Source organism: Muntiacus reevesi, chromosome 6 (assembly GCF_963930625.1).
Source record: "Muntiacus reevesi chromosome 6, mMunRee1.1, whole genome shotgun sequence".
In the NCBI taxonomy this organism is placed as follows: Eukaryota; Metazoa; Chordata; class Mammalia; order Artiodactyla; family Cervidae; genus Muntiacus; species Muntiacus reevesi.
The window spans coordinates 42,406,074-42,433,607 of NC_089254.1; the positions used below are offsets into that span (position 1 = coordinate 42,406,074).

At 38.5% G+C, this 27,534-nt stretch overlaps 1 protein-coding gene across 1 annotated transcript in view; it reads right to left on the minus strand.

Annotated features, from left to right (window-relative positions):
• The window catches only part of RELN (reelin), a 530,384-nt gene that overhangs the window by 67,403 nt on the left and 435,447 nt on the right, over positions 1-27,534 (minus strand). The window contains exons 32-41 of the mRNA XM_065939296.1: positions 20,094-20,252; positions 19,719-19,907; positions 18,910-19,183; positions 16,073-16,213; positions 15,789-15,966; positions 12,474-12,558; positions 11,447-11,629; positions 9,162-9,333; positions 8,958-9,060; positions 7,014-7,243 (exon numbers count right to left, since the gene is read on the minus strand). Of these exons, the coding sequence (XP_065795368.1) occupies positions 7,014-7,243; positions 8,958-9,060; positions 9,162-9,333; positions 11,447-11,629; positions 12,474-12,558; positions 15,789-15,966; positions 16,073-16,213; positions 18,910-19,183; positions 19,719-19,907; positions 20,094-20,252 (1,714 nt within the window). The remainder of the gene's footprint in view (positions 1-7,013; positions 7,244-8,957; positions 9,061-9,161; positions 9,334-11,446; positions 11,630-12,473; positions 12,559-15,788; positions 15,967-16,072; positions 16,214-18,909; positions 19,184-19,718; positions 19,908-20,093; positions 20,253-27,534) is intronic.

The window sequence follows — 27,534 nt, forward strand, 5'->3', positions numbered from 1 at the left end:
AAAGTCGGACACACCTGAAATGACTTAGCATGCAGGCTCTGTATAACTAATCTTTTTAAAATAAACTTAAAATTCTCATAATATAAAAGTAATAAATAACTACTTAAAGTGTACAGTTTGGCAGTGTTTAGTACATTCACTTTGTTAGCTTGTCATAACCTCCATCACATTCCAAGACATTTTATTCATGCTAAAGGAAATCCTGTGCCTATTAGCAGTCACTTTTGATTCTCCCCTACACCCAGTCCCTGAAAACCACTAAACTATTTCCTGTCTCAGTGGATTTACCTATTCTAGATACTACATATAAATGGAATCATACCATGTGACCTTTACTGTCTGGCTTTAATCCCCTATCATAAGGTTTTCAGGGTTCATCCATGCTGTAGCCAAGTATCAGAATTATTTTATTATTATGACTGAATAATATTACATTGTATGGCTAAGTCAACTGATTTAGTCACTGATCAACTGATAGACATTTGTTTGTTTCCACTTTTTGGCTACTGTGAATAATGCTTTTATGAATATTTGTGTACAAAAATTTGCTTGAATACCTGTTTTGGATAGGATGGTAGTAAATTTGCTGGGTAATATGGTAAATAACTAGTCCTTTAATTTCTCTCTCTTCCATAATTTTGATGGAAGTTCCATTATTATAGCTATCACAGCTATGAGTATTTAAAAGCACACCTATTTCCCTTTTTGGCTATGAATCCCAGAGACCAATACCCATACTTGTTTCTTTTTTGCAAACTCTTTTGTGCCTAGTGCAGTGTTTCACACATAGCAGATGCTCAGTTAGTGTTTCTTGAACATCACTTTATGTGGAAAGCTTTAAGAGCCACACTAGGGTGTTTTGGATTTTGTCCTGTTTGGCAACAGAGAACCTCAAAAGATTATTTTAAAGAGACGAATGACAAAGTCAAGTTTATTTTTAGTTAAATGTCTCTTATTTCTTAATTTCTCTTTAAATGAAAAGTAATTTTGCTTTTTACTTATAAGATGATTGTCCTATCATATTGCTAAAGATAATAAACTCCTTAGAAATAATCTATATATTTAGGTAGCAGGCCAGAAATATAATAATTGAGTATATTTTATTATGTATAAAACTCAGTTCAAAGAAGATAGTCTTTTTTCAGAGGAGCTACTTATATAGATGGTCACACAAATCACTCCCATCTCTTTCAGAATTTTCCACAGTTTATTGTGATCCACACAGTCAAAGGCTTTGGCATAGTACATAAAGCAGAAATAGATGGAACTCTCTTGCTTTTTCGATGATCCAGCGGATGTTGGCAATTTGATCTCTCGTTCCTCTGCCTTTTCTAAAACCAGCTTGAACATCTGGAAGTTCATGGTTCACGTATTGCTGAAGCCTGGCCAGGAGAATTTTGAGCATTACTTTACTAGCACGTGAGATCAGTGCAACTGTGCGTAGTTTGAGCATTCTTTGGCATTGCCTTTCTTTGAGATTGGGATGAAAACTGAGCTTTTCCAGTCCTGTGGTCACTGTGAGTTTTCCAAATTTGCTGGCACATTGAGTGCAGCACTTTCACAGCATCATCTTTTAGGATTTGAAATAGCTCAACTGGAATTCCATCACCTCCACTAGCTCTGTTCGTAGTGATGCTTACTAAGGCCCATTTGACTTCACACTCCAGGAGGTCTGGCTCTAGGTGAGTGATCACACCATTGTGAATATCTGGGTTGTGAAGATCTTTTTTGTACAGTTCTTCTGTGTATTCTTGCCACCTCTACTTAATATCTTCTGCTTCTGTTAGGTCCCTACCATTTCTGTCCTTTATTGAGCTCATCTTTTCATGAAATGTTCCCTTGGTATCTCAGTCTTTCCCATTCTATTGTTTTCCTCTATTTTTTTTGCATTGATTGCTGAGGAAGGCTTTCTTATCTCTCCTTGCTATTCTTTGGAACTTTGCATTCAAATGGGTATATCTTTCCTTTTCTCCTTTGCTTTTGGCTTCTCTTCTTTTCATAGCTATTTGTAAGGCCTCCTCAGACAGTCATTTTGCTTTTTTGCATTTCCTTTTGTTGAAAGCAGACCACCTGACCTGCCTCTTGAGAAACCTGCATGCAGGTCAGTAAGCAACAGCTAGAACTGCACATGGAACAACAGATTGCTTCCAAATAGGAAAAGGAGTATGTTAAGGCTGTATATTGTCACTCTGTTTATTTAACTTATATGCAGAGTACATCATGAGAAACGCTGGGCTGGAGGAAGCACAAGCTGGAATCAAGACTGCTGGGAGAAATATCAATAACCTCAGATATGCAGATGACATCACCCTTATGGCAGAAAGTGAAGAAGAACTAAAGAGCCTCTTGATGAAAGTGAAAGAGTAGAGTGAAAAAGTTGATTTAAACCTCAACATTCAGAAAACTAGGATCATGGCATACGGTCCCATCACCTCATGGCAAATAGATGGGGAAACAGTGGAAACAGTGGCTGACTTTATTTTTCTGGACTCCAAAATCTCTGCAGATGGTGATTGCAGCCATGAAATTAAAAGACATTTATTCCTTGGAAGAAAGGCTATGATCAACCTAGATAGCATATTAAAAAGCAGAGACATTACTTTGCCAACAAAGGTCCATCTAGTCAAGGCTATGGCTTTTCCAGTGGTCATGTATGGATGTGAGAGTTGAACTATAAAGAAAGCTGAGTGCCGAAGAATTGATACTTTTGAACTGTGGTGATGGAGAAGACTCTTGAGAGTTCCTTGGACTGCAAGGAGATCCAACCAGTTCATCCTAATGGAGATCAGTCCTGGGTGTTCATTGGAAGGACTGATGCTGAAGCTGAAACTCCAATACTTTGGCCACCTGATGCGAAGAACTGACTCATTTGAAAAAACCCGGATGCTGGGAAAGATTGAGGGCAGGAGGAGAAGGGGATAACAGAGGATGAGATGGTTGGATGGCATCACCACTCGATGGACATGAGTTTGAGTAAGCTCTGGGAGTTGGTGATGGACAGGGAGGCCTGGCGTGCTGTTGTTCATGGGGTCACAAACAGTCGGACATGACTGAGTGATTGAACTGAACTGAACTGACACAAGTCACAAGAGTTAATCTCTCTGTAGTGCCTGACTCTTTGTGACCCTATGGACTGTAGCCCACCAGGCTCCCCTGTCCATGGGATTTTCAAGGCAAGTATACTGGAGTGGGTTGCCATTTTCTTCTCCAGGGGATCTTTCCAACCCAGTGCACTCATATTAGTACCCTGTGAATTGGCCCAATTTTCAATTATATAGAAACAAAATTCAGAATAATTTTTTGAGAACAGAAATTAGAAGTCAGTATCAGAAACATTTATTATACTTCTAAAGTTTAGTAGGTAGTAAAGCAGACAGAGTCAACTTCCCACATATAATTTTAACCCTAATTTCTTTGTTCATATCAAGAGTCCAACTATATTAAGGTGCTCCCAAAATGCCAGTTCATAATTAAATTTTATTATCTAATGCCTGTCAGAGTTTAGTCTTGGCAAGAAGAACTTCCTACCTTTTGAACTTTCAGACTGCTGAGCTGAGGGAAATGGCTGGAGCTTTCCTTTGAACGAAAGCCTACATGGGTTTTTTTGAACTTCTTATTTATTCAAATGTTCTGAATACAAATGAACCACCTTGGTTGGATATTTATTATTGTTCACCTGTCTTGACACAGAAACTGCAAGCACTATGATAAATGGGCTGAAGAGTCTGGTTTCACTGTGGTTCCCCATCTGCTGAAATCTTATTTTGAAAATTTCTCACTGCCACCCTCCGTAGTGTATGTCAGTGTCTGTTCTCCCAAGCTAGTGGTATTCAAAGGATCTGTTTTTTAATGTAAACTTTAAATTTCAAGCACACAGCAGTGCTTTCATTAAATAGGGTTTTTGGTTGACTCATTATGAAACTGTATAAAGCAAAAGCAATTAGAAAATTTCAAAGACAAAAAGATTCCAAATGAAAAAGACACAAGGGTGATGTGAATAAAATGTGATGGAAGCTTAACGCTTCAAATGTGAATTGACATTTGAAATGGCAAAAATGCCATTTCTGCACCTGAAACATTTAGTATAGTTTTTTTGGTACCTAGTGTCCTGTGAGTGCACATAAAAGGGCAATTTAAACACGGGTAATATATTTTTCTTAGCATCTAGCATTTGTGCCATTATTATGTACCATGCTGAATACAAACCAAGGAATGGTTCACTGAATTGGAGAAAATTTAACTTTTGCCTTCCAGCAATTCATGCCTGTGTGGGTTTTAAGAAGAGTGCTAATTGTTTTCCTGAAACAGGGACTACACAACACTTCTAAGGCAAATTCTTCTCTTTGCAGAAACAGTTAAAGGCAGTTTGAAAGGTAAGTTCATACCACTGTAAGAGCTGGCATGCCTCCTTAATACATTTACTTTCTTTTCGTAGAAATGAAAATCACATGGAATACAAAGAACAAGATGGTTAAGTTCTGTACCTTTTATAATTAAAGGAAGCATATTTTAAACTAAATCCCAGTATCAGTAGGTAAAAATATAGATGTCTGCATTTCTCTTGTTTAAATTATATCACCACGCCTCATGTATAAGCACAGCCAGGTGGGCAAAATCAACTGGTAGTGATGCAGGCTCTGGGACCCTGGAACACTGTCCTGGGGTGGGGAGCTTCATTCAGTACCTCTGGTTGGCAGTGATTTTATTTCATACGCCTTTAAAATGGACTATTTTCATGTAGTAACTTTTGAAAGCATGTCTCAGTTGTTAAGACAATCTAAACTCATGGCTTTCACCCAGCTTTATGGTTGTTTTCTATTTAACCTAATTCTTACCTGAGCCATTGGAAGAAATTAACAGTCCACTAAAAAGAAAACCTGGAGCTTTTCACAATACCATAATGACCATGGTATTGGTCATAGGTGCTAAAGTGATTGGCTATCCAACCATTTTTCCCTGTCTACACTTCCCATAAGGGCTTCCCAGGTGGCTCAGTGGTAAAGAATGCGCCTTACAATGTAAGAGACATGGGTTCAGTTCCTGGGCTGGGAAAATCTCCTGGAGAAGGAAATGACAACCCACTCCAGTATTCTTGCCTGGGAAATCCCATGGACAGAGGAGCTGGAGGGTACAATCTATTGGGTTGCAAAAGAGTCAGACATGACTTTAGCGACTAAACAACAGTAGTACTGCCCATAAACATGGACTTTGGGCATCTCTCCCTCTGTTGCAGCTCTTGGCCTTTTGGTCACAGCTGACTGGCTCAGATTTTCTTTTATAGAAATGTAGAATTAAGAATTCTAGAAAATGAGAGCTGGAGTTTGATGAGTGATGTTATTATCAGCATGATAAAAAGGATCACAAATTCCTCTTGCTGATGTCCTCACACTTTCTCAGTGGAGTCCATGCTTTTCCTAGTACGTTTCTAATAAGTTCTTCCACTGTTTTTGGTAAGCCTCTTTATATTTCTTGCAACATATAATGATAACATAATCCTAAATAACACAATTGATTTTGTATTAAAAGTTTTTTCCTGAGCTATTTCCCCCTGCTAATTCTTATATAGACAAGGTTCACACCCCATCTCCATACACCCTAACAGCAGCTTTCTGGTTGTGCTGCTGACTGAGTCATCAGCTCTGTCTATTCTTATGGTCTTCAGAGTCTCCTTGCTTCCTCGACTATCACTTCCAAAGAATCTTGAGGATGTTTTACTTAGTAATGCTTCTTTTTAAAAAACAATTAGATTTTCGAATAATTAGAACAGTATCCTGGTGTAACAGTAAGAATTAATAAATGATATACTCAATAGTACAAAATATTAGAGTCCTTAGCAATCAAATTACAAAAATTTTGCTGATGGTATCATGAGGAGTGAATGGATTTATGTTCATAGAGAATGAAGACTTTCGAAGATTCACTTTCACACTTTTAGAAAAGTACTAGGTATTAGTAGTTTCACTTGAAGACTTGAGACTTCTAATTATGCTGAGTTTCACATGGGGAATGTAAATCTATTCCCATCTTGAAAGTATAATATTAGTGTTGTTTTTTTTTTTTAATACCCTGAAAGAGTAAGTTGTTTATTCTCAGGGAAAAGACAAATTCTGAAGTAGGCTGCTTTGTTGACTTTTTCCTTTTTGTTCACCTATATTATTAGCTTTATTTTTTGAACTATACTTTTCATTTCATATTTATTGGAATTGAAGTTCTTTACTTCCAAATAACTTTTCAATGGAAGAGTCACATATATGTAACAAGAATACTGAGAGAGATTGAAAAAATAGAAATACCCAGGGAAGAGTGCTTATGTGTGTGTGTGTGTGTGTATATATATATATATTTATGAAATACCTGGAATATTCTGCGGGCTTCCACCCTCCACATGTGCCCTCTCCTTGCACAAAAGATATAAGTAGATATTTGAAAGTAAAACTTCTAACTGCATTTAAATTGTGAGGTGGGGGACAGATTATAACTCTGAGGGAAAACTATATTTCTGTTGCTTCTTAATTGATCTAATAAAGACCTATGTGGATATAAACCCCAGCACAGGATGCTGCCCATGATGTGCTCTTTTAAATCTATCTTCAAGCCAAATGTTCTTTAACTTCCCAGGAGGCTCAGTGGTAAAAGAATCCACCTGCCAATGCAAGAGATACAGGAGACATGGGTTTGATCCCTGGGTTGGGAGGACCCCTGGAGTAGGAAATGGCAACCCACCCCGGTATTCTTGCCCAGAAAATCCTATGGACAGAGGAGTCTGGAGGGCTACAGTCCATGCAGTCGCAACGAGTTGAACAGAACTGAGCACACACACACACTCAAACCATGAATTAGTAGTATGTCAGCTCAGTGTCCTATGTTTTAAACACCTACTGATCTGCTTTCAGTGGAGAACTGAGGAGGAAATGTAAGGTAGACATTTCCCTGATAAAGTGGCAAGTCAACCATGACATCATGAAGAAAACTGTGAAATGAGAAAAACACGACTGGAAGCAGCAGGTCCTTACCCACAAAGGTGCAGCTTCCCGAAGTGCACAACCTCCCTCCTCCAGCCCTGGGTGGTCCCCGCATAATAGGTGCTGCTCGGGTGGTGCTCAGTGGAGCACAAGGAGCTGATGTGGCCGCTGCTGTGGTAGCAGAGGGGGAGCAGCAGGTGCCAGGTTGCCCCGAAGTCCCTGGAAAATTCCAGTCTGACCGGATCAGCAGAGGAGCTATCAGTTGAGCATCCGACATTGATCTTGACGAAGAAGAAAAAAATGATACAAATTACCTCAGAGCAACAAGCCTTGAAATGATTCACCACTTCATTATTTTCTCGAGGGTCCATTTTCCTGGGAACTGTCTTGCTGAAATATTTAACAGCATGAAATTCTGTTTTGCCTGAGTAATATTGCATATTACCTTTAAATAATACTTTTTCATAAAGAACCTCAAAGGGCCTCATGAAAAATTTATTTTCCTTCATTTTTATAAAAAGCTAGGAAGCGAATAAGGCAGAGACTTGCATGGAATTCCAAAATTTACCTTTAGCCCACATTCATTGCCAAGCCATACAAACTGTAGTGAAAAGATTGTTTCTTTAATTTTAACCATTAGCTTTTTTTCAGACTGCTGGATGGGAAGACCTTCTATTTTTCGTCTTGTGACACCTTCAAACAATCCCAAGTTTTGCACATGGAGAATCTTCAGTATGTGTTTTTCAATATTAAAACAGAATGAAATAAAATTGTTGTCACCATTTCCCTGGCATAGTGAGAACATTCTCAGAAAGGACTTTTTAACATTAGGGACACAATCACTTCATTCCTTTTTCATGCTTTCAAGTGAATTAAACTAAAACTTAAACAAATGCATGTGATTCTTTTCATGAAAAAGACTTCCCTCTTCCAATTGGGATTAACATTTTCTTGCTGTCATAGCCACTGGATATATTTCTATAATTTTTATTGTTGTTGACGCTACTCCTCTTTTCTTTTGATGGGTAAACTATTCTGATGAGTAAACTTTTCAACTACAGGCATTTGCTTCTACCTAGATTCTTTTGATAACAGAACTCTTGAAAGGGCCACAGGTATTACTTTTTATTAACATTTAAAGCATAAATAATAGAAAATATAAAATAAGGTTATATAAATAACTTAAAAAAATTAGAAAATATAACAGAGAGCTTAAAATAGAGAATAATTTCTCCACTAAGACCATCATTTGGTCTCTGATTTTAAGATGAAAGAAACAACTCTAATTTAGAGGATACAATTAATCTAGAGCAAATATTAAAAATTTTGTTGACACAATTAGGCACTAATTTAAGCCTGTCCAATGATTAGTATAGGTTTGAATCATGAAACAAGTATCTTCAGAAGTTAAGACTATTGAATCTTAGCACAATGTATCTTTGGTTCTGCTGATTTTATCTGAGTTTTTAAAATATATAAAAGTTTTTCTTCCATACATTTTTAATTTCTGTCTTGAAAAATATAAGGAGTCCATGAAGAGTAATGAAATATACAGAAATTTTAAAAAAATAGTAAGCATTATTTTATCTGTAAAATTCATGACATCATGATAAATATTAAACAAAAGTGCTGGCCTGGTATAGACTATAATCACACTAACCTGGGTCTTAAGTAACACATAAACATTGTGAAAATAGCACTAGAATAGTATAGTCCTTTTCATTTTTATAATGTTTGAAATAATTTATTTTGACAATTTCTCATTGTAGTAGGTGAGGAAATTATGTCATAAATAAAGGACTAAAAATTCAGAAATACACTTCGGTAGGACAATACATTCTGCTAATAAAAATGAATTATGATGTAAAACCTCTTTTGTCCTTGCACAAAAATGGAAAGTCATAATGCATGAAATCATCTGAGATTTTCCTCCTCGTTCCTAGATTTTGTTCAAGATAAAATTTAAAGCATTACTAATAGAACAAAGTCAAGTACCTCAAATTGTATGATGGTATTCTCATTCACATTCAGGTCACGAGTAGTAATGGAATGCTCACCAACTTCATTGGAAACAAACACCATAGCTGAATCTTCCTCACTGTTATACAAGAAAACAACAAGGAATCCATTTAGGCAAAAGCTCACTGTGATCTCTATAGAGCAGTGGCTTTATTTTTAACTTGTCAATTAGATACTTACGGTGCTCCTTTGGAAGAATATGGGCAATAAAGACCAATGTTACCACCAGGATAGAAAAACCAATTGTCTTCTCTGGGCCCAAAATCAAAAGTATCCAGAAGCATCACAGGGTTGTTTAAATTATTTCCATCAATGATGAAGTCATCAACAATCCAGATTTCTTCTTTCTTACCTATGGCATTTTTGGATAAAGCAAGTTTTTCAAAGGTGAAAACTGGATGAACATTTTTGCTCAAAGGAAGAAAGGACAGAAGGAACTCAGTAACTATTGGTTTAAACATATGCCTTCTAGACAAAGAAGCACAAACTATACAATACTGTGTTATCAGATTAAAGTGTGGAAAAAATTACGCTTTCAATCCTTTTAAGTTGACACTGCATGAAAGAGCCTCACTAACTTCAGAAGACTGGTAAGAGTTTGCTTCCCTTCCTGTCACAGCAGTGCTATGGTACCATGGACCCTCCAGCAGCAAGAGTGGGCTTTGAGTCATGCTTTCATGGTTTAGGAGAATCTGGAACATGCCTGAATATATGAGGATGGATGGTCAGCCTGTGGATTTAGAAATGAGTTACACTAACTAGTCTATTTATGGAGCAACTCAGGATATTTTAGAGTCAACTCATGACTCAGAATCATGTTTCCTTTAGGCTTAAGGACCATGGCCATTACAACACTGGCTTGTTGTGCAGCTTTATTTCATTGTTAAAAACTACACAGAAGAAAACATTCTGTTATATGTTACTTTATTTTTCCCTTAATGCTTTTCAAAACATGTATGTTTCGTTGGAGCTATATGGGAGCATACAGAAAATGAGGAAAATCACTCTTTAGGCTGTCATAGAATTTGATTCAGCAACTCAGGTAGAGTGTTTAAGCAAGATATTTGCTGTTTTATTGCTAAGTCGTGTCCAACTCTTTTGTGACTCCATGGACTGTAGCCCTACCAGCCTCCTCTATCCATGGGATTTTCCAGGCAAAAATACTGGAATTGGTTGCCATTTCCTTCTCCAGAGGATCTTCCCAACCCAGGGATCAAACCCGGGTCTCCTGCATTGCAGGCAGATTCTTTACCACTGAGCCACCTGAGAAGCCCAAGAAAGATATTACTGAGAAGATAAGATGGGCAAGCCCGGTGCTTTTGCAAAACACTGCTTGGATTGCACTGGAAACGAGATGATAAGACCACGGCAAGCAGAAACAACAAGGTTCCCCAAGGTTGTTTCTTCACTGATTCCTACTTTTAGTAGAATTCTTATAAAATATATAAAAGGATCTATAAATAGAAGCCTATAGAAACAACCTGATGATTTAAATGAAGTCACAGGTGCCTTTCCCTCTCTAATCCTGTCACTGTTCTAATCCTAGTAGCTTCCTTCCCTTTTCTTGTTTTGGAAGCAGTTGGTGAAAGAAATGAAGAAAAATTGGTAAGCATTCCAAACATAATATGAAGACAACTATCCTCTGGATTGTAAAACTGGTGGCATTTTTGGACTCAGCGATTATATGAGATTATTTTTTCTGTTCACAATAAGTTACAATTATTTTATTTTTTGACTTACTGGTTATAAAGGAAACACTCAGGTTAAGTTTTAGAGATGGAAGTACATTTTTCTTATCCACTCTTGTGTTACCTTTGCAAAGAATTCGCTTAATATGATATCTCTGTGCTTACCTAGGCCATTAAAGGTACAATTTGGTAGAGTCTGGTCCTTTATAAAAAGCAGTTAATAGAAATACAGTAAGTAATAAAACATTACAAATCTGTAAAATTGTTTTCTATAACCATCTGAAAATGCTGTTAAATTATACATTCACTTTAACTTATCACTGAGTCAAGTGTATATGACAGAATATTTTATCTCAGGCACTATCTGCTTGTGTCGGTCCCTCTTTGTCACGGCATTTTGCTCTAACATTGTTCTGTCTCATTAACAAAGTGCTGCACTCAGAACTATGTATTCCTAAATGAATTCAGTAAAAAATGTAGTTACAACTGATGAGTACCTAATGGTAGAGCTGGATTGTTTTTTAAAAAGCATAGCTCTATGACAGGATTTAGCTATATTTGCATAGGAGTCAAACATGAAGATAATATATAGTCAAGTATGAAGGTAGAGATATATAAAGCTAGATATTCCTTGAAACTCCTCAAAAGTGAAGCATGCAAAATGTGCTATCGACAGCAAAGTCACTTGGCTGACAAACCCTTCCTCCACACCTTAGGCGAAAGCATGTTAACATGCCACAATCAGTTTTGATAACAGGAGAACTTAAGCATTTTTACCATTATTATAAGGTTGCCAGAGTCTGAATCTTGTAGCGTTGGTTTGGGCAGTATATGGCAAGGGAACATTAATGAAAAGTATGTTGGTAGTTTGAGGGAAGTAAAATTCATCCATCAGGTGCCAGGTGATTCCACCATTGATGGAGAATTGCAATAGAATAGAATGGGACCTCTCTGGGGTACCTAGAAAGAAGAAAACACAGGCATAAACACATTGTGATAAAAACGGGAATACTGTACAATCTTAGACTATTTTTTTTTTTGCATCAGTGCATAACTTGGCTTATATTCACATAGATGCTTTACAGTTCAAATGCTTCTGAGGCAAGTTGAAGTGATGATGGGTTGCAATTTCTGGATAAATAGATCTCAAAACACACACCAAATCTTGGATTTTTCACACAGTACTATCTCCCTCTTTTTCTCAGTATGAACACATATCTTTCTGTATTTCATTTAGGAAATATTAAAAATTTTTGATTCTATAGGCTTCACAGCTCTACAAAGGGTCAAACATTTACATCTCAAGATATTATCAAAAATCTACTTGAAAATTCCTTATATCCAAATGACATTATTTGTCAGGAAAATTATTTAGTTACTATGAAAGGTCGGAATGACAGAGTTGACTTTAGGGGTTTACATCTGTGAAAGAAAATCCCAAGTTTCCAAAAGCTAAATTTTTTAAATTTAAATTTTTTTCAGCTAGACATATGTGGTGAAAAAAAGATCCAGGGATGTGATGATAAATTTAACCAGCAGAGGACTAGTATGATTACTATTTCTGTATGAAATCATTATAAAATAAGTAGTAATCTTACCCTGACATTAAAATGAATATATATTATAGAAGAACATTTGTGAACACTTATGCACTCAAATTCATGTTAGTTCTCCCATATAACAAAATTTATGGCCTAAAATCTGTTATTTCTTTGTGGAGGAGGAATCATACATGGGGAAATTTGCTTGAAGGGAAATTTGCTTGAAGGGAAATAGTGAATTCACACCCATAGAAATGGCTTACCTTTTGCTATAAATCGAAGTGAGAACTGGACATACATCGTGTTGGTACAGTCTAGATCTCTTGAAATGAGCATCCGTAGTCCTTCCTGCAAACAAAAAAACATACATGTTAAGCAATCTTACTTTATTTGTGAGAGTATTTTCCTTTGATTTTATACATCTAACTTATATTAGCTAAATAATAGATGCATAATGATCAAGAGACAGTACTTGATCCAGTTTGAAAGGAAAATTGATCATTTCCCCTTTTAATGGCTTTCATTCTCTATGCTTGAATAACATTTCATTGGTTCAACTCTAAGTCACACTTTGCTGTGACTTTTATAGAAAGCAGTGCAAAAATGATACTATTATATATCTATAAACCTTTTTAAAAAACAGCCTCCTTTGATCACAGCATGTTGTGAGAGGGGTAAAGAGGAAACAGACGGAAAATGTGCCAGCTCCTGCTGGAAGCTAGAAGCTAATAGGTAACTTTTTCAGGGTTCCAAAGAGTCTTAAGAACTTACTCCTTTGCGTGCTCTGACAGCCCCGGGAGGCTCTCATTCAGGCTGACACAACACCCTCCAGTTGGTCAAGTTAAATAAGGCGTAACTAAGCAAGTCCCTAAGCCCAGGCTGGAAGCGTTCATGCAGAGAAGCCAAGGAAGGCGGAAAGTGATCACACTGGCTTTAGTAATTTTTCTGCTAATTAACTATTTCTGGTTGCCTGGGATTGACAGCTCCACAGCTTGTTTTCTCCATGTATGCAGGATTGCAGTGACAGCCCAATAAAATAGAATTTCGCTATGGAAATGTCCTAGGTACTAACAGGACTTTCAGTTTCTCAAGTATGACTCTGAATGAAGTGACTCTTTGGTGGTGTAGGGCTGGCCGATACTGAGTGGACACTGAACTGTCTACTGGCTTTTTAATTATCAGCTAACAGACACCAAGTGGAATGTAATGTAGAGGAAGCAAATTCTTCCTCTTCTTAATATTTATTTTATAATGCATTCTTTAATAGCTGAAAAATTTTAAATAAGACTAATTTTGTAATGGGCTTTCCTGTTACAGAGCAACCACATATTGAGTGCACACAGCATGCTGGGTTCTAAAAGAACCACTTTACTCTTTTAAATCACCTTTCACTCATAAGTGAAACATATTCTTCCTGTTGCACATAAGGAAATGGAAAATCTGAGAAGGTCAGTAACTTGCTCAAGATTGCAAAAGTGATGATAGTAGAATTCAAATTCAGATATGTCAGATTCTGAAACCTATCCTCCATCCTTTATAAAATATCAGTGTTTTGTTTATTAAATCATCTTTTGGTTTGGGGAGAGATATCTAGATAATGCTAAATTTAGAATTTGAGAATTATTTGATATCATAATGAAAAAGCAACTGCATTTATACAAAGCAGAGATTCAAACTTCCAGGATTGAAGGTGGTTGTATAAAAGCCTTATATTTCCAGTCTTATTTTTCTTTTATCTTAATAATCCACTGCCCTGCTCAGTCCACAATGCTTGGTCACTGCCTATCCTTCATGTCTTGATGTCTTTACCCTTTCCCTCATACACTTATCAGCTTAAGGCCTTGGATGTTTTCATAGCTTGGCGCCATATAGAGGTTAAGGTCATGGGAAAAGGTCACTTCATCTTACAATGAAAAAACTTTGAGGTGGGTAGTTAACAGATCCTGTTCATAAATATCCCTTGACAACATCAAGATAAAGGAATATGATTACTCTTCACCCTTGATTACAGAATATGAGTATAAACTTGCTCCCATGGGCCAATATAAGTCAGGCATTAAAGGACACATTTCATAGTGTATCTTGTAGAAACAATTTTGTTGAAAGTCAGCATGATCTGAAATACGAAAGCATCTTTCTTTCACATTTTAAATTTTATTTACAGTTAAGTACTTGATATGGAATATTGCCCAATGGAACTGTATTGCCCTGCTTCTACACATATTCTAGCTCATACAGATGCTTTTTTTCTGATCCTCTTCCAGGTTCAGTAATCCATTTGTGCTAAATGCAAAGCTATTTTAATAGCAGATAGCACTCCTGAATCTATAAACATTGAAAAGAAACTATCATTTCCTTTTTCACAAAAGAATGCCTTTCTAGGTCAAACTGCAACCTACTGAATGGCATTTTTGAGCCTTCTTTGCATCCTGCAGGACTGATAGATAGTATATGTCCAACACATATAATGCTTGGCTGCTCTTGCATTTGGATGGCTAAAGAAAAAATACTTTTTTTTAAGAGAAAATACTTAATTCTAATATAAAAGACTATATGTTTCCTTTGTTCATAGGACCTAGAAACCAGGTTAATTTACTGCTTAAAATTTTATCAGGTAAAGATATTTGAATCACAGGATTTACCTTTTTGTAGTCTTGTCAATTGCTTCAAATAGATAGTGGTAGTAAGAGCTAAAGCCTCAAACAAGAATTAAAATGCACACAATCAAAACAGCAGTCTCTACCCTGAAATGTCCTACCTCAATTTCTTCAGTCATTTACCGCTCTCAGGGACTCGTGAATCTCCCTGACCCCCAAGTGTTTTTCTATCTCATCTAAACACTTGAGAAGAATTCTGGACTCAAACAAGAATGATAGCCAGCATCTATTAACTATAATTGAAAAAGTTCCAGGGTGTCTAATTTTCTAAGTGTTAGGTGTTAATCATTAAGGTTGTACAGAGACCCATGCGGATTTTTGTTAAAGATTTCATTTGCACACCTAGATTAGCCAACTGCCCCAGCTGAGAGGGGCAGGATGTGGCACGTATTCACATACGAAGATGTGCCAGCTCAGCACAGTTTCACATACTTGCTTAATAACCCTCTAACCAACATTTAGGTTGAAATACATAAAATACAGTAATGATTTAACTTGACTTAAATGTTTGGTTTTCTTAGAGTCACCAAATGGTTGTATTGGCAGGAGGAAAAGAAAGAAAATGGAAGGAAAAAGCAAAGATCTTCCATAAAGTCATTTAGAAAAATATTTCAAATTAAATATCTGAAAACACACAAAATGTTACATTCTAGAAGTCAAGATTCTAGAAATAGTGTATATATAATTTTTACATATGTAATTCCAGCAGAATGTAAGGAAGATCTGATTATCAAAGCAAGGGAGGAGTTTAATGCTGAAGTGATCATAAAAAATGATCTCAGTGGATGTAAGAGGAAGCATGATATGTGTTAGAAGACAGTAACAGTGTATACAATAATATATCATCTGAACAGAAATGCATCGGTGTGGAGCATTGAAAAAAGACAGGAATTTCAGTTCTAGTGAAGAATCTTATCTGACCCCTTTAAAAATGAGTGATGTTCCAGACTTGATGGTTTCACCATTCAGATTCCCCCTCTCTGCACCATACACTTCAGGCCAAAGGTCGGGATGTAAGTTCCCATTGAAATCATCTTTAAGAATCGAGGGTAGAGGAATGATAGGAACACAGTAGGCTCCACCAAAGCCCCGGTCACACCTAAGGAAAAAAATGAGTGGAGAAAAGGCATTATACGTCATGAGATCAAGATACTATCTTTCTTTTTGCATTACAAAGAAAGAAACTGCCAATTTCATTAACTTACACACAGCGTCCAGCATCACAAATCCCTCGTCCTGAGCACATCCAAGGACACCCTGAAGCCAGCACAACATTATCAATAGCCCAGGAGTCAGCCCCCACAGTGTAGTTGGCCTGGATCCATCTGAACCGGGTCCTGGGAGATCTAAGAAAAACAAAACAAAATAGAAAGCAAACAAATCATACTTGGTTTGAGTGGCAACCTTCAAAAACAAAACATTTAATTCTTTCATTTTAAAAGTGTCTTCCTCAGGGTTCCAGTTTTCTCTTATTCGACACACTTTGTTTTGTACCAAATTTTGGATGATGTTTACTCTTGACCGAAAAACAGGAGAGTAGAAAATATACTTTAAAAATATTTCACCATTTCTTTCATATAAGAGCCTCTGAACACATGTGACTTGGAAAAGTTTGAACTATCAACTTATTCTGTGTTTTAACTCTATGCAGAATGTTAGTTTTTGCTTTCAGGCTTTTACAACTTTTCAGTACTGGAAAAGAGACTGAGGATGATGAACATGAGGATAAGTTGGAATCTTACAAAGTTTTGCCATGAGGTCTCTGTCCTACTGTCCCTAAGGTTTCTGAGGTAGTAAATGGAAGCCTTATCTAACTTCTGCCTCTATTTTGGTTCCTGAGGGCCTGGTTCCCATAAAGGTGAGGACTAGAATGATGTGATGAACCCCCATTTTTTTTTTTTTTAATTATATCTGCAATCTGTTAACTGGGATATACTGTCAGAAGACCACTTTATTCAGAAATATGTACAGCCTTACCAAACAGCAGTAGCAGTCTCTCATTTAGGAACAGATTGCACAGCAGAAATGTGTTAAGTTATTTGGAATGTAAAACACAGTTGACTTGAAGTGGAATTTCAATAGTAACATTTCAAGTGCTATTGTTTTCCCCACACAAGTCCTCCTTCAATGCAACACAGCTGCCAGCGTGGTGGCTCTGAAACGGAAATCTAATCATGTCACCACTCAGCTTAACACACTTTAAATGGTTCCCCTGCACATGCCAAACTGCTAATATGAAATACATGCCCCCTTCATCATCTGCCCTCTTCTCTTGCCTCATCTTTGCCTATTTCTTCACAATTGTACTCTAATAGCATCGAGTCCTTGAGTTTTCCCATCAACTCATATTCTGGTCTCTGGGATTTTTTTTGGCTTACAACAGCACATATGACCTCCCGCAAGCCTCTTCACTCAGATAAGCTCTATTCACTAATGCTGACTCAACTCAGACATTAGTTCCTGCAGAAAGCTCCATTCGATCTCCCCGAACTGAGTTGGATAGTATCCCCCTTTGTTTCAATAATATCCCTGGGTTTTGTCACTGTTAGCATTTTATAGCATAAATAACTGTTTAGATACCTGTTATCCTAAATCATATATTTGGATCCAGGCATCATTTTATTCATTTTGTACCAGAGATCTAACACATAATGTTGTTTAGTAGCTAAGTTGTATCTGACTCTTTTGCGGCCCCATGGACTGTAGCCTGCCAGGGTCCTCTGTCCATGGGATTTTCCAAGCAAGAATACTGGAATGGGTTGCCATTTCCTTCTCCAGGGGATCTTCCTGACCCAGGGATTGAACCCATGTCTCTTGTATCTCTTGCATTGCAGGCAGAGATATTTAATAAATGTTTGTTGAATAAAAATAGAGTGAATAAATGAGCTACAAGTGAGCATTCTTTAAAGCTCTGGGGTCCACAGCAAACTGTTTTAGGTTAAATACTAAAACACATTGATTTCTGGTGGTTTTTTTTCCTGTCACTTGTTTGCACATCTCTGAATCAAAATGGAACCAGGAAAATGGGAACCACTTTAAGTGTTTAATGGAGAGAATTTACAAAGTACTGGATGCATAGTGAGTGGCAGCATCAGTGAGGAAATAAGAGTTTAGGAAAGTCAGGAAGCCACTGCAAGTCCAAAGATGGAGAGATACAGGAGGAGGTGCTGCTAGTGCCAGGGGCCAGTGTCACCTGGAGGGACACCGAGGTGGAGCTGGAGCTGCTGAACTTGGCCAAGATGTACTTGAGATAGAGAGGGAGGGGGAGGAATACCCTGGTTTAACTTTGTTTCCACCTTCTACTTTCTTGCCATTATCTGTTACTCCCTAAATCTACCAGGAAGCCAGAAAACACATGCAGCTGGCAAATGCAGCTTGCAGAAGCCAATGTGTCTACAATTCAGAGCAGGGCAGTGGAAGGAAGATGTAGGGATCTGGGGAGAGCAGCCCCAGGATGGTACACACTCTCTCACCCACCACAGTAACATTAGTTCCTAGAAAGATCCTTCACTATCCAACACCTAAACCACAGAAGTGGGAACCTGCTGTAAGCGCTAACATAAGGTAGGGTTGAATGTAATCTGAGATCCTGCGGAGGAGAAGAAAGATGTAAAATGATATGAGCATTTCAAAAGAATGAACCTTTTACTCTTATTGTGGTGTGGAGATTAAAAGAGAAAAGCCAACAACAACTAAGGACACTCTTCTACATCTAATGATTTTACAAACTGCTCCATGTGGCAAAGTATCACTCTGGTTACTCGGTAGATGTTTATTTTTACAACAATTTAAAACCTGAATCTGTTGGGCAACCTTCAGGTTGCTGAAGAAGCAGAAAAGTTCACCCTCATAAAACTCCTGGAACTCCTAACCATATTTAAAAGTTATTACCCAACCACCTAGAACTTTCTCTCCCCACTGGTATGTTCCATGCATAATTCTCATGAAAGAGTAATAGAATTTCCAAGTGGCATCACAATTATTTTCCAATTAGGTGACAGAAACCTGAAGTTCTGACATGTAGCCAAATGACAATTCTCACATGGTGGAGAGTGGAAGGTAGACAGTGATCCGCTTCCAATTCTGGAATCTCTCGGAAGTGTAAATTGAACTTTCTGTGTAGTGCAGACAGCCAATGGTTGGAGGAACACATTCTTCAGTGACAAGATGCCAGTCCCTGCCATTGTTCAGAGAATACTGGAGCTGTACGCTGTGGGAGTCGCTGAAGGGCTTGCTACAGCCCATGCTCATTTCAAACTGCAAGAAAGTTGATGCTGACACATGGAAGTCCCAGGTCTCAGCGTAACGAGGTTTTCCTACGAAAAAGGAAAAGTTTAATGGTAGCACATAATTGTGCCCTCTCTCTTATTTGGTGTTTCTGCTTGTCATGCTTTCAGTAGTAAACAAAAATCATATCTTATCTATAGTGTCTCACATGTGCTTTGACTTTTCATCTCACACTGACTGTTTTTATCTAGTTAGCACAGACTCAGAAATATGGACGGCTGCTAACTGGAAAAGCCTTACCACCTTGAGACAGGCTAACAGAGAGTCTGCAAATTCTAATTCTGCAAATTATAAAACACACGAATGTTCTCAGATAGATATTTTGCCTCACTTTTAAGAAACATTGGTCATATTATGCATGACATGAAAGACAGTCCCTGCAAAAACTGTTACTGGGTTCACCAAGTCAAACTAGAAGACAAACAACTTGTTATTTCCAACTGCCTCCCTCAGCACAGGCAGTTATGCACATAGTTTGGCATTAGAGAATCTCCTCTTGGGCTTTAGTTAATTTAGTCCTCTAGTTAATTAAATATTCTCCCCTTATCAAGTGAAAATGTATACCTATGTTTTCAGTGAATATCAGAGCAGTATCCATAGAGAGACAGTCAATATCAACTTGACCTCCTTGGATTCGATACCAGTTGGCTTGCAGATCTAAAGATCCATCAAATTTATCCTGAAACCCAGTTTGAGAGCTGTCATTCATTCCTATAAGGACATCATCCAAGGCCCACTGGGCTGAATGCTTCCCTGAAATCAGATGAATAAAAGCAGTTACAGGAGGTTCATTATATAGCAATATGAATATCTTTATGACTACAGTTTTAAATCAAATTATCTAGAAATTGACAGCAAATTAAAAAGCACACAATACAAAGTGGCTTTAACTGGATGATCTAAATGCTACCAGGAAAGTCGGGGTGAGCAGTAACTTGCCATGTTGGGGCTGCCACCATCGAAAAGCTGTAGCAGGTGTCTTTGCCTCTCGTGGAAGGTCGATGGAAATGATCTGTGGTTCCAGAAATGACATGAAGTCCAGCTCTCGAAGCAAATGCCAGAGTATCCCATTGTCATTTGAATACTGAACAACAAGCCCTGTGTTAAAAGACATAAATCCAGTTACTTGGACAGCTTTCCTAGAGGCAAAAAAGGCAAGAAACAGTATTACTTTAAGTGGCAAGACTGTACTAGAAACTTCAAATTGCATCTCATAGAATGAGGGCACATTTGTCTAATTTCCAAGGAATGAATTAGTAGACCTGAAGGCTCATCAATTTCTTGACAGTTTCTGATGCACCAACTCCTAGGAAATGGGGGAAAAAATGCATAAGGTCTTTTAAAGACCACTCAGCTTTGTATGAGCAATGAGGAGGTTGGTAAGGGGGACATAAAAATGCACTTCAGATTATGTATTTGAATTTTAGATTCTGTCCTGAACAGTACAAAGTCTCATATCATTATTATATACTCAGAAGGAATATCTCAATCTCCCAGCACAAAATCAAGAAGGGCTCTTTGCCGCTGATGCGCCAGATAGGAAGCACAGGTCAATCTGAAATTCTCTTAAGCAGAAGGAAACTTTTACAGGCATTTCATACTCTGTCAGAACTTGGGTCAATGAAGACTGATAAAGACAAATTACTACATAGCAAAGCAGAAGAATTCACTCTACTCTGACGATACTCTGACCTTCCTCTCTCGTTTCACCTTCTCCCCTTCATGTTTCTCTTCTGCCCCACCTCCCTCTGCTAATCACCAGAGAAGTGTGATTTAGGGAATATACATGAAAGTTTAAGATACTTCATGTGCGATTCCTCCTACCTCTCCCAGGAACATTTTTTATTTTACACAGGGGAAGGGTAATGTTGAATGCAAAGGAAAAAACTGCTAATGATGAAATGGTAGGAGTCAACAGAATATATATATACATATAATATAAATATCATTAGCAAATAATTAAAAATATATATATTCTATTTGATGGGAAGGGCAGAGGGCTTTCTTGGCATCTATCTAATTGCCTATTCCATAACTGTTCCTAAGACTGGCACTGTATATTCAAAATTATGACTGGGGATACTGAAGTGCTAGCTGAATATTCACACAAATTATGTCTAGTAAATTTGTATTTGTTATATTAATTTTATTATAGCTCAATCTTTCTAGTAGTAGTAGTAGTGAAAGTCGTTCAGTTGTGTCCAATTCTTTGTGACCCCATGGACTGTAACCTGCTAGACTCCTCTGTCCATGGAATTCTCCAGGCAAAATACTGGGGTGGGTTGCCATTTCCTGCTCCAGGGGATCTTCCCAACCCAGGAATTGAACCAGGATCTCCTCACTGTAGGCAGATTCTTTACAATCTGAGCTATAATGCCATGTTCCCTCAATCTTTCTGGAAAAATAATCCAGGGTTCATATAATATCTTTTTAGTTTCCTCATTATTAACTAAGCAGAATATTTCAATCTCTGTGTTGTACTGCATAGCAAAGAGTTTAGTAAAATTGTTTCAAGAAATAATATGATAAAATATAGAACTAAAAGAATGCCTTTTAAGGTTAATTGATATTACATGGAATTATTGTCACTACACCTGACAAGGGGTGATGTCAGGGATAATAATGTCTAACATGCAAAAGAAATCTCAAGAGAATTAATGTTACTATATTTAAAATAGAAGAAATCATTGTGTTTGATGAGAGAATAAAAACAGCTCAAAGAAGAGGAACTCTGTGGGGAGAACTATGTTGTGTATGGGTGTAGACATGGGCAGCTGGAGCTTCAGTGGGTGGAAGTCAGATTCATGTGTTGCAGAAGGGAGAGAACCACATCAAAGTTCCTGAAGAAAATTGAAGGGAGGCTCTTTCTCATCTTTATTCTAATCAAGGTGAGGAGTGTCTGACAAAACTCCAGTCTCCAACCCTTGTTGCTTGCTCAAAATATAGTTTTCTTGTGGACATTAATTTGTTTGATATGGTTGATATTTGTAACATGAGAGAGAGCAAGTAAGAATGAATAAATAATTTAGATAGTTATCTCAGAAGACCTATTTGGAAAGTAGATATGGTACCAAAACTAAGGCATCATTAGACTAAAGTCTCACTGGTGGCCCTTTAGCACCTTCTACTCAAAGTCTGGTCCAAGGATCAGCACCCGCAACATCTGGGAACAGGTTCCACCTGTGAAGCTTTTTAAACCATCTCCACAAACTGTTTGACACTCCTCCCATCAAAAAGTGAAGCTTAATTCTCCTCTTTCTCAGAGTGGCTAGACCTCGTAACTTGCTACTGTTACACAGAGTATGGTAGAAGAGACAGTGGGTGACTTCTGAGATGAGGCCGTAAGAGGCGTCTGCACTCCCTTCCCTCTCTCTCTCCCCCTGGAAGGACACACAAAGAGCCTGTGGACAAGTTCACTGAGAGAAACTGGCCTCTTGCCAACAGCCAGATAAGTGAGCATCTTGGAAAGAGATCCTCCAGCCCTGGTTGGCTCTTCAGATGAACGCACTTCTGGCTTTCACTTTGTGTACAACCTCAGGAGAGGTCCTGTGCCAGAACCTGAATTCCTAACTCGCAGAAACTAGAAGATAACAGACGTTGCCTTAGGCCACTCAGTTGGGAATAATTTGTTATGCAGCATACCACCCCAGTCCTATTGAAAAAGAATCTGCATTTTAAAACCTCCCAAAGGATTCTAACAGAAGCAGAAGATATTCAGGAGAGATGGCAAGAATACACAGAACTATACAAAAAAGATCTTCACAACCCAGATAATCACGATGGTGTGATCACTTACCTAGAACCAGACATCCTGGAATGTGAAGTCAAGTGGACTTTAGGAAGCATCATTATGAACAAAGCTAGTAGAGGTGATGGAATTCCAGTTGAGCTATTTCAAATCCTAAAAGATGATACTGTGAAAGTGCTGTATTCAATATGCCAGCATATTTGGAAAACTTAGCAGTGGCCACAGGACTGGAAAAGTTCAGTTTTCATTCCAATCCCAAAGAAAGGCAATGCCAAAGAAAGCTCAAACTATCACGCAATTGCACTCATCTCACACGCTATTAAAGTAATGCTCAAAATTACACAGAGTAATGCCAGACTTCAACAGTATGTGAACTGTGAACTTCCAGATGTCGAAGCTGGATTTATAAAAGGCAGAGGAACCAGAGATCAACTTGTCAATATCTGTTGGATCATCAAAAAAGCAAGAGAGTTACAGAAAAATATCTACTTCTGCTTTATTGACTGCACCAAAGCCTTTGATTGTGTGTATCTCAACAAACTGTGGAAAATTTTTAAAGAAATGGGAATACCAGACTCCCTGACCTGCCTCTTGAGAAAGCTGTATGCAGGTCAAGAAGCAACAGTTAGAACTGGACATGGAACAACAGACTCGTTCCACATAGCAAAAGGATTACGTCAAGGCTATATATTGTCACCCTGCTTATTTAACTTATGCAGAGTACATCATGAGAAATGCTGGACTGGATGAAGCACATGCTGGAATCAAGATTGCTGGGAGAAATATCAATAACCTCAGATACGCAGATAACATCACCCTTATGGCAGAAAAGCAAAGGACTAAAGAGCCTCTTAATGAAAGTGAAAGAGGAGAGTGAAAAAGTTGGCTTAAAACTCAACATTCAGAAAACTAAGGTCATGGCATCTGGTCTCATACTTTCATGGCATCTGGTCCCATACTTCATGGCAAATAGATGGGGAAACAGTGGAAACAGTGACAGACCTTATTTTTTTGGGCTCAAAAACCACTGTAGATGGTGACTGCAGCCATGAAATTAAAAGACATTTGCTCCTTGGAAGAAAAGTTATGACCAACCTAGACAGCATATTAAAAAGCACAGACATTACTTTGCCAACAAAGGCCCATCTAGTCAAGAATATGGATTTTCCAGTAGTCATGTATGGATGTGAGAGTTGGACTATAAAGAAAGCTGAGTGCTGAAGAATTGATGTTTTTGAACTGTGGTGTTGGAGAAGACTCTTGAGAGTCCCTTGGACTGCAAGGAGATCCAACCAGTCCATCCTAAAGGAAATCAGTCCTGAATATTCATTGGAAGGACTGATGCTGAAACTCCAATACTTTGCCGACCTGATGCAAAGAACTGACTCATTTGAAAAGACCCTCATGCTGGGAAAGACTGAAGGTGGGAGGAAAAGGGAATGACAGAGGATGAGATGGTTGGATGGCATCATCAACTCAGTGGACATGAGTTTGAGTAAACTCCCGTAGTTGGTGATTGACAGGGAGGCCTGGCATGCTGCAGTCCATGGTGTCGCAAAGAGTTGGACACGACTGAGCAACTGAACTCAACTGAACTGAAAGGATTCAGATGTACATGAGAATATGAGAATTATAGCTTAAGTGGTCCCTGCTACAGTTGGTTTTTGCCTGCTGCCTTTCTCCACATTGCCTTTTTCAGGACTGTCACATACACCTGCAGGCAACTAACTGCAAGATCTGCAGAGAGGAGGCCCCCACTTCTTCAGGTCAATGGAATGCCTCTCAGGTAAGTATGAATGAATGGAGAAATGCAAAAAAGGGAAACAGCAGTATCTCTATCTATCTATCTATCTATCTATCTTTTTTTTTTTTTTTAATCAATCTCTGGGTCTCTTTTTCTTGGGCTCCAAAATCACTGCAGATGGTGACTGTAACCATGAAATGAAAAAATGCTTACTTCTGGGAAGAAAAGCTATGACAAACCTAGACAGCCTATTAAAAAGCAAACACATTACTTTGCGGACAAATGTCCATCTAGTCAAAGCTATGGTTTTTACAGTAGTCATGCATGGATGTGAGAGTTGGGCCATAAAGAAGGTTGAGCACTGAAGAATTAATGCTTTTGAACTGTGGTGTTGGAGAAGACTCTTGAGAGTCCCTTGGATGGCAAGGAGAGGGAGAGAGAGTCCCATGGACTGCAAGGAGATCAAACCAGTCCATCCTAAAGGAAATCAACCCTGAGTATTCATTGGAAGGACTCTTGCTAAAGCTGAAACTCCAATACTTTGGCCACCTGATATAAAGTACTGACTCATTAGAAAATACTCTGATGCTGGGAAAGAGTGAAGGCAGGAAGAGGAGGGGATGACAGAGGACGAGATGGTTGGATGGCATCACTGACTTAATGGACATGAGTGAGCAAACTCTGGGAGCTGGTGATGAACAGGGAAGCCTGGTGTGCTGCAGTCCATGTGGTCGCAAAGAGTCAGACATGACTGAGTGACTGAGCTGAACTGATCCTCTTTAGCTGTGTCATCTAAACACTGTCCATCGGAATAAACCAAGTCATTTCAGCTCAACTACCAAATATTTAAGAAACATAAAACATTCCCCTTTTAAAATGACAACTCCATCCTCATTCTTCCCAGTCTTACTGAAAATAGCCTAATTTTGATTTTAATTCCAAATATGTAAATTGAGGCTTCAGCTTGAGTATGCAGAAAATCTTTACTTTTATCACTGGAAGAGATTTGTTCAAGGATTTAGGCAGATTTACATTTTAACAACCAGTTTTCAATAAAAGGCTGAGAAATGCCTGTGGGATGTAAATTACACAGGCAGCAGTGAGTTCAAGAAAACGGCTCAGGGTTGTTGAGAATAAGTTGTGTTCCTAAAGGGAATAAGTCCCAGAAGGCAGATAAGAGCATTTGTAATCAGAGGTTACAGCAGAGGACAGTCTCAGGTCAGTAAGTGGATGCTTCCCATTATACTCTAGTCAGAGTTTCTTTTTTTTCCTCATATACAAATAGGGGTATGGATTTGTAATTTTCACAAGAATCATGCACATATGCACATGCACATAGTTGCTTCATGTTCCAACCACGAACTACTTTTAAATAGCAATTTTATCACCAAATTTAAAGAAAACATTCAGGTTCTCCACCTCTCCAGTCAGTAAGCAAGATACTGGGACAGAACTCCATCTACCTTTGCATCCCTCAAAGCACCTGTTTCCATGTGGGTGGAGAATGTGCTCTAGAGATACTCTTGTTTTGAACTACATATTGTTTCTGTAGGGTGATCTTATAAAAATTTAAATCAGGTTATATCATTGCCTGACCTAAAAGTCTTCAGTTGTTTCTAATACAGTGGATTCCAATCCCACCTCTGTTCCATGGCCAGCAAGGCTCTGCATGACCTGGCTCTGTCCCTCTCCTCCTTCTCCCCAGCATTCCTAAACCTAAATGAGCCCCAGGCCATCTGGCTTTCTTTCTGTTCCTCCAACACCACAGCTCCTTTCCACCTCATGGCCTTTGCTGTTTCTTCGGACTGGAAAACTTGCCTTAAGCTCTTTCTGTTTGGGCTTTTCTCACCATTAATGTGTGTCCTCAGTTGTGTCTTAACTATTTTCAATCCTATGGACTGCAGCCCGTCATAGGAACGGAACTGGACTGCAGCCCACCAGGTTCCTCTGTCCATGGGACTTCCCAGACAAGAATACTGAGGGGGTTGCCATTTGCTCCTCCAGGGGGTCTTCCCAGCCCAGGAATGGAACCAGTCTCCTGCATCGCCTGCATTGCTGGCAGATTCTTTACTGCTGAGCTACTGGGGAAGCCTTTTCCTGGTGGCTCAGACAGTAAAGAATCTGCCTGCAATGGAGGAGACCCAGGTTCAATCCCCAGGTTAGGAAGGATCGTTAAAGAAGGGAATGACTACCCACTCCAGTATTCTGGCCTGGGAAATCCCATGGAAAGAGGAGCCTGGCGGGCTACCGTACCTGGGGTCGCAAAGAGTCAGACACGACTGAGCAACTAACACTTTCCCCTTTAAGATTTCAATTTAAATGTCACTTTCTCAGTAAGTCCACTCCCAGATCACCCTATTGAAATCAGCATCTTTCCCAGCATAAGTTTACTTTCCATCTCATCAGCTTATTTATTTCTATCTAGCCCATCAATCTAACATCCTGCTCATTTCTTTTACTCTTGATTTCTGACTCCTCTTACTACAATATAAGTTCTCTTAAGGGTAGCGCTTCTGTCTGCTGTGCTCATTACTGCCACACTGGTTGTTCGCATCCTGCTACACGGTAGTTTGCATTTCTTGTCCCCTTTATCACATGTTCTCTTTCCTTCAGCCACATGGCTGGCAACACCCAGAAGCTACCTAGCAGCTGCTTCATTATCCTGGGTGCTGGATGAGAACCTCAGATGACCCATGAGGAAAATGCAGCACAGAGGACAAATCTTATGTTTCAACCCACAGAGACTGAGAGTTGTCTGTCATTGTAGCATAAACTAGCTCATCAAGACTGATGCATCTATCTTTTGGTGACACTGTATAGAACAGTGCCTAGCTTAGAGCAGATTCTTAATAAACGCTTGTCAAAGAGACCAGGAAATGCAAAATAGC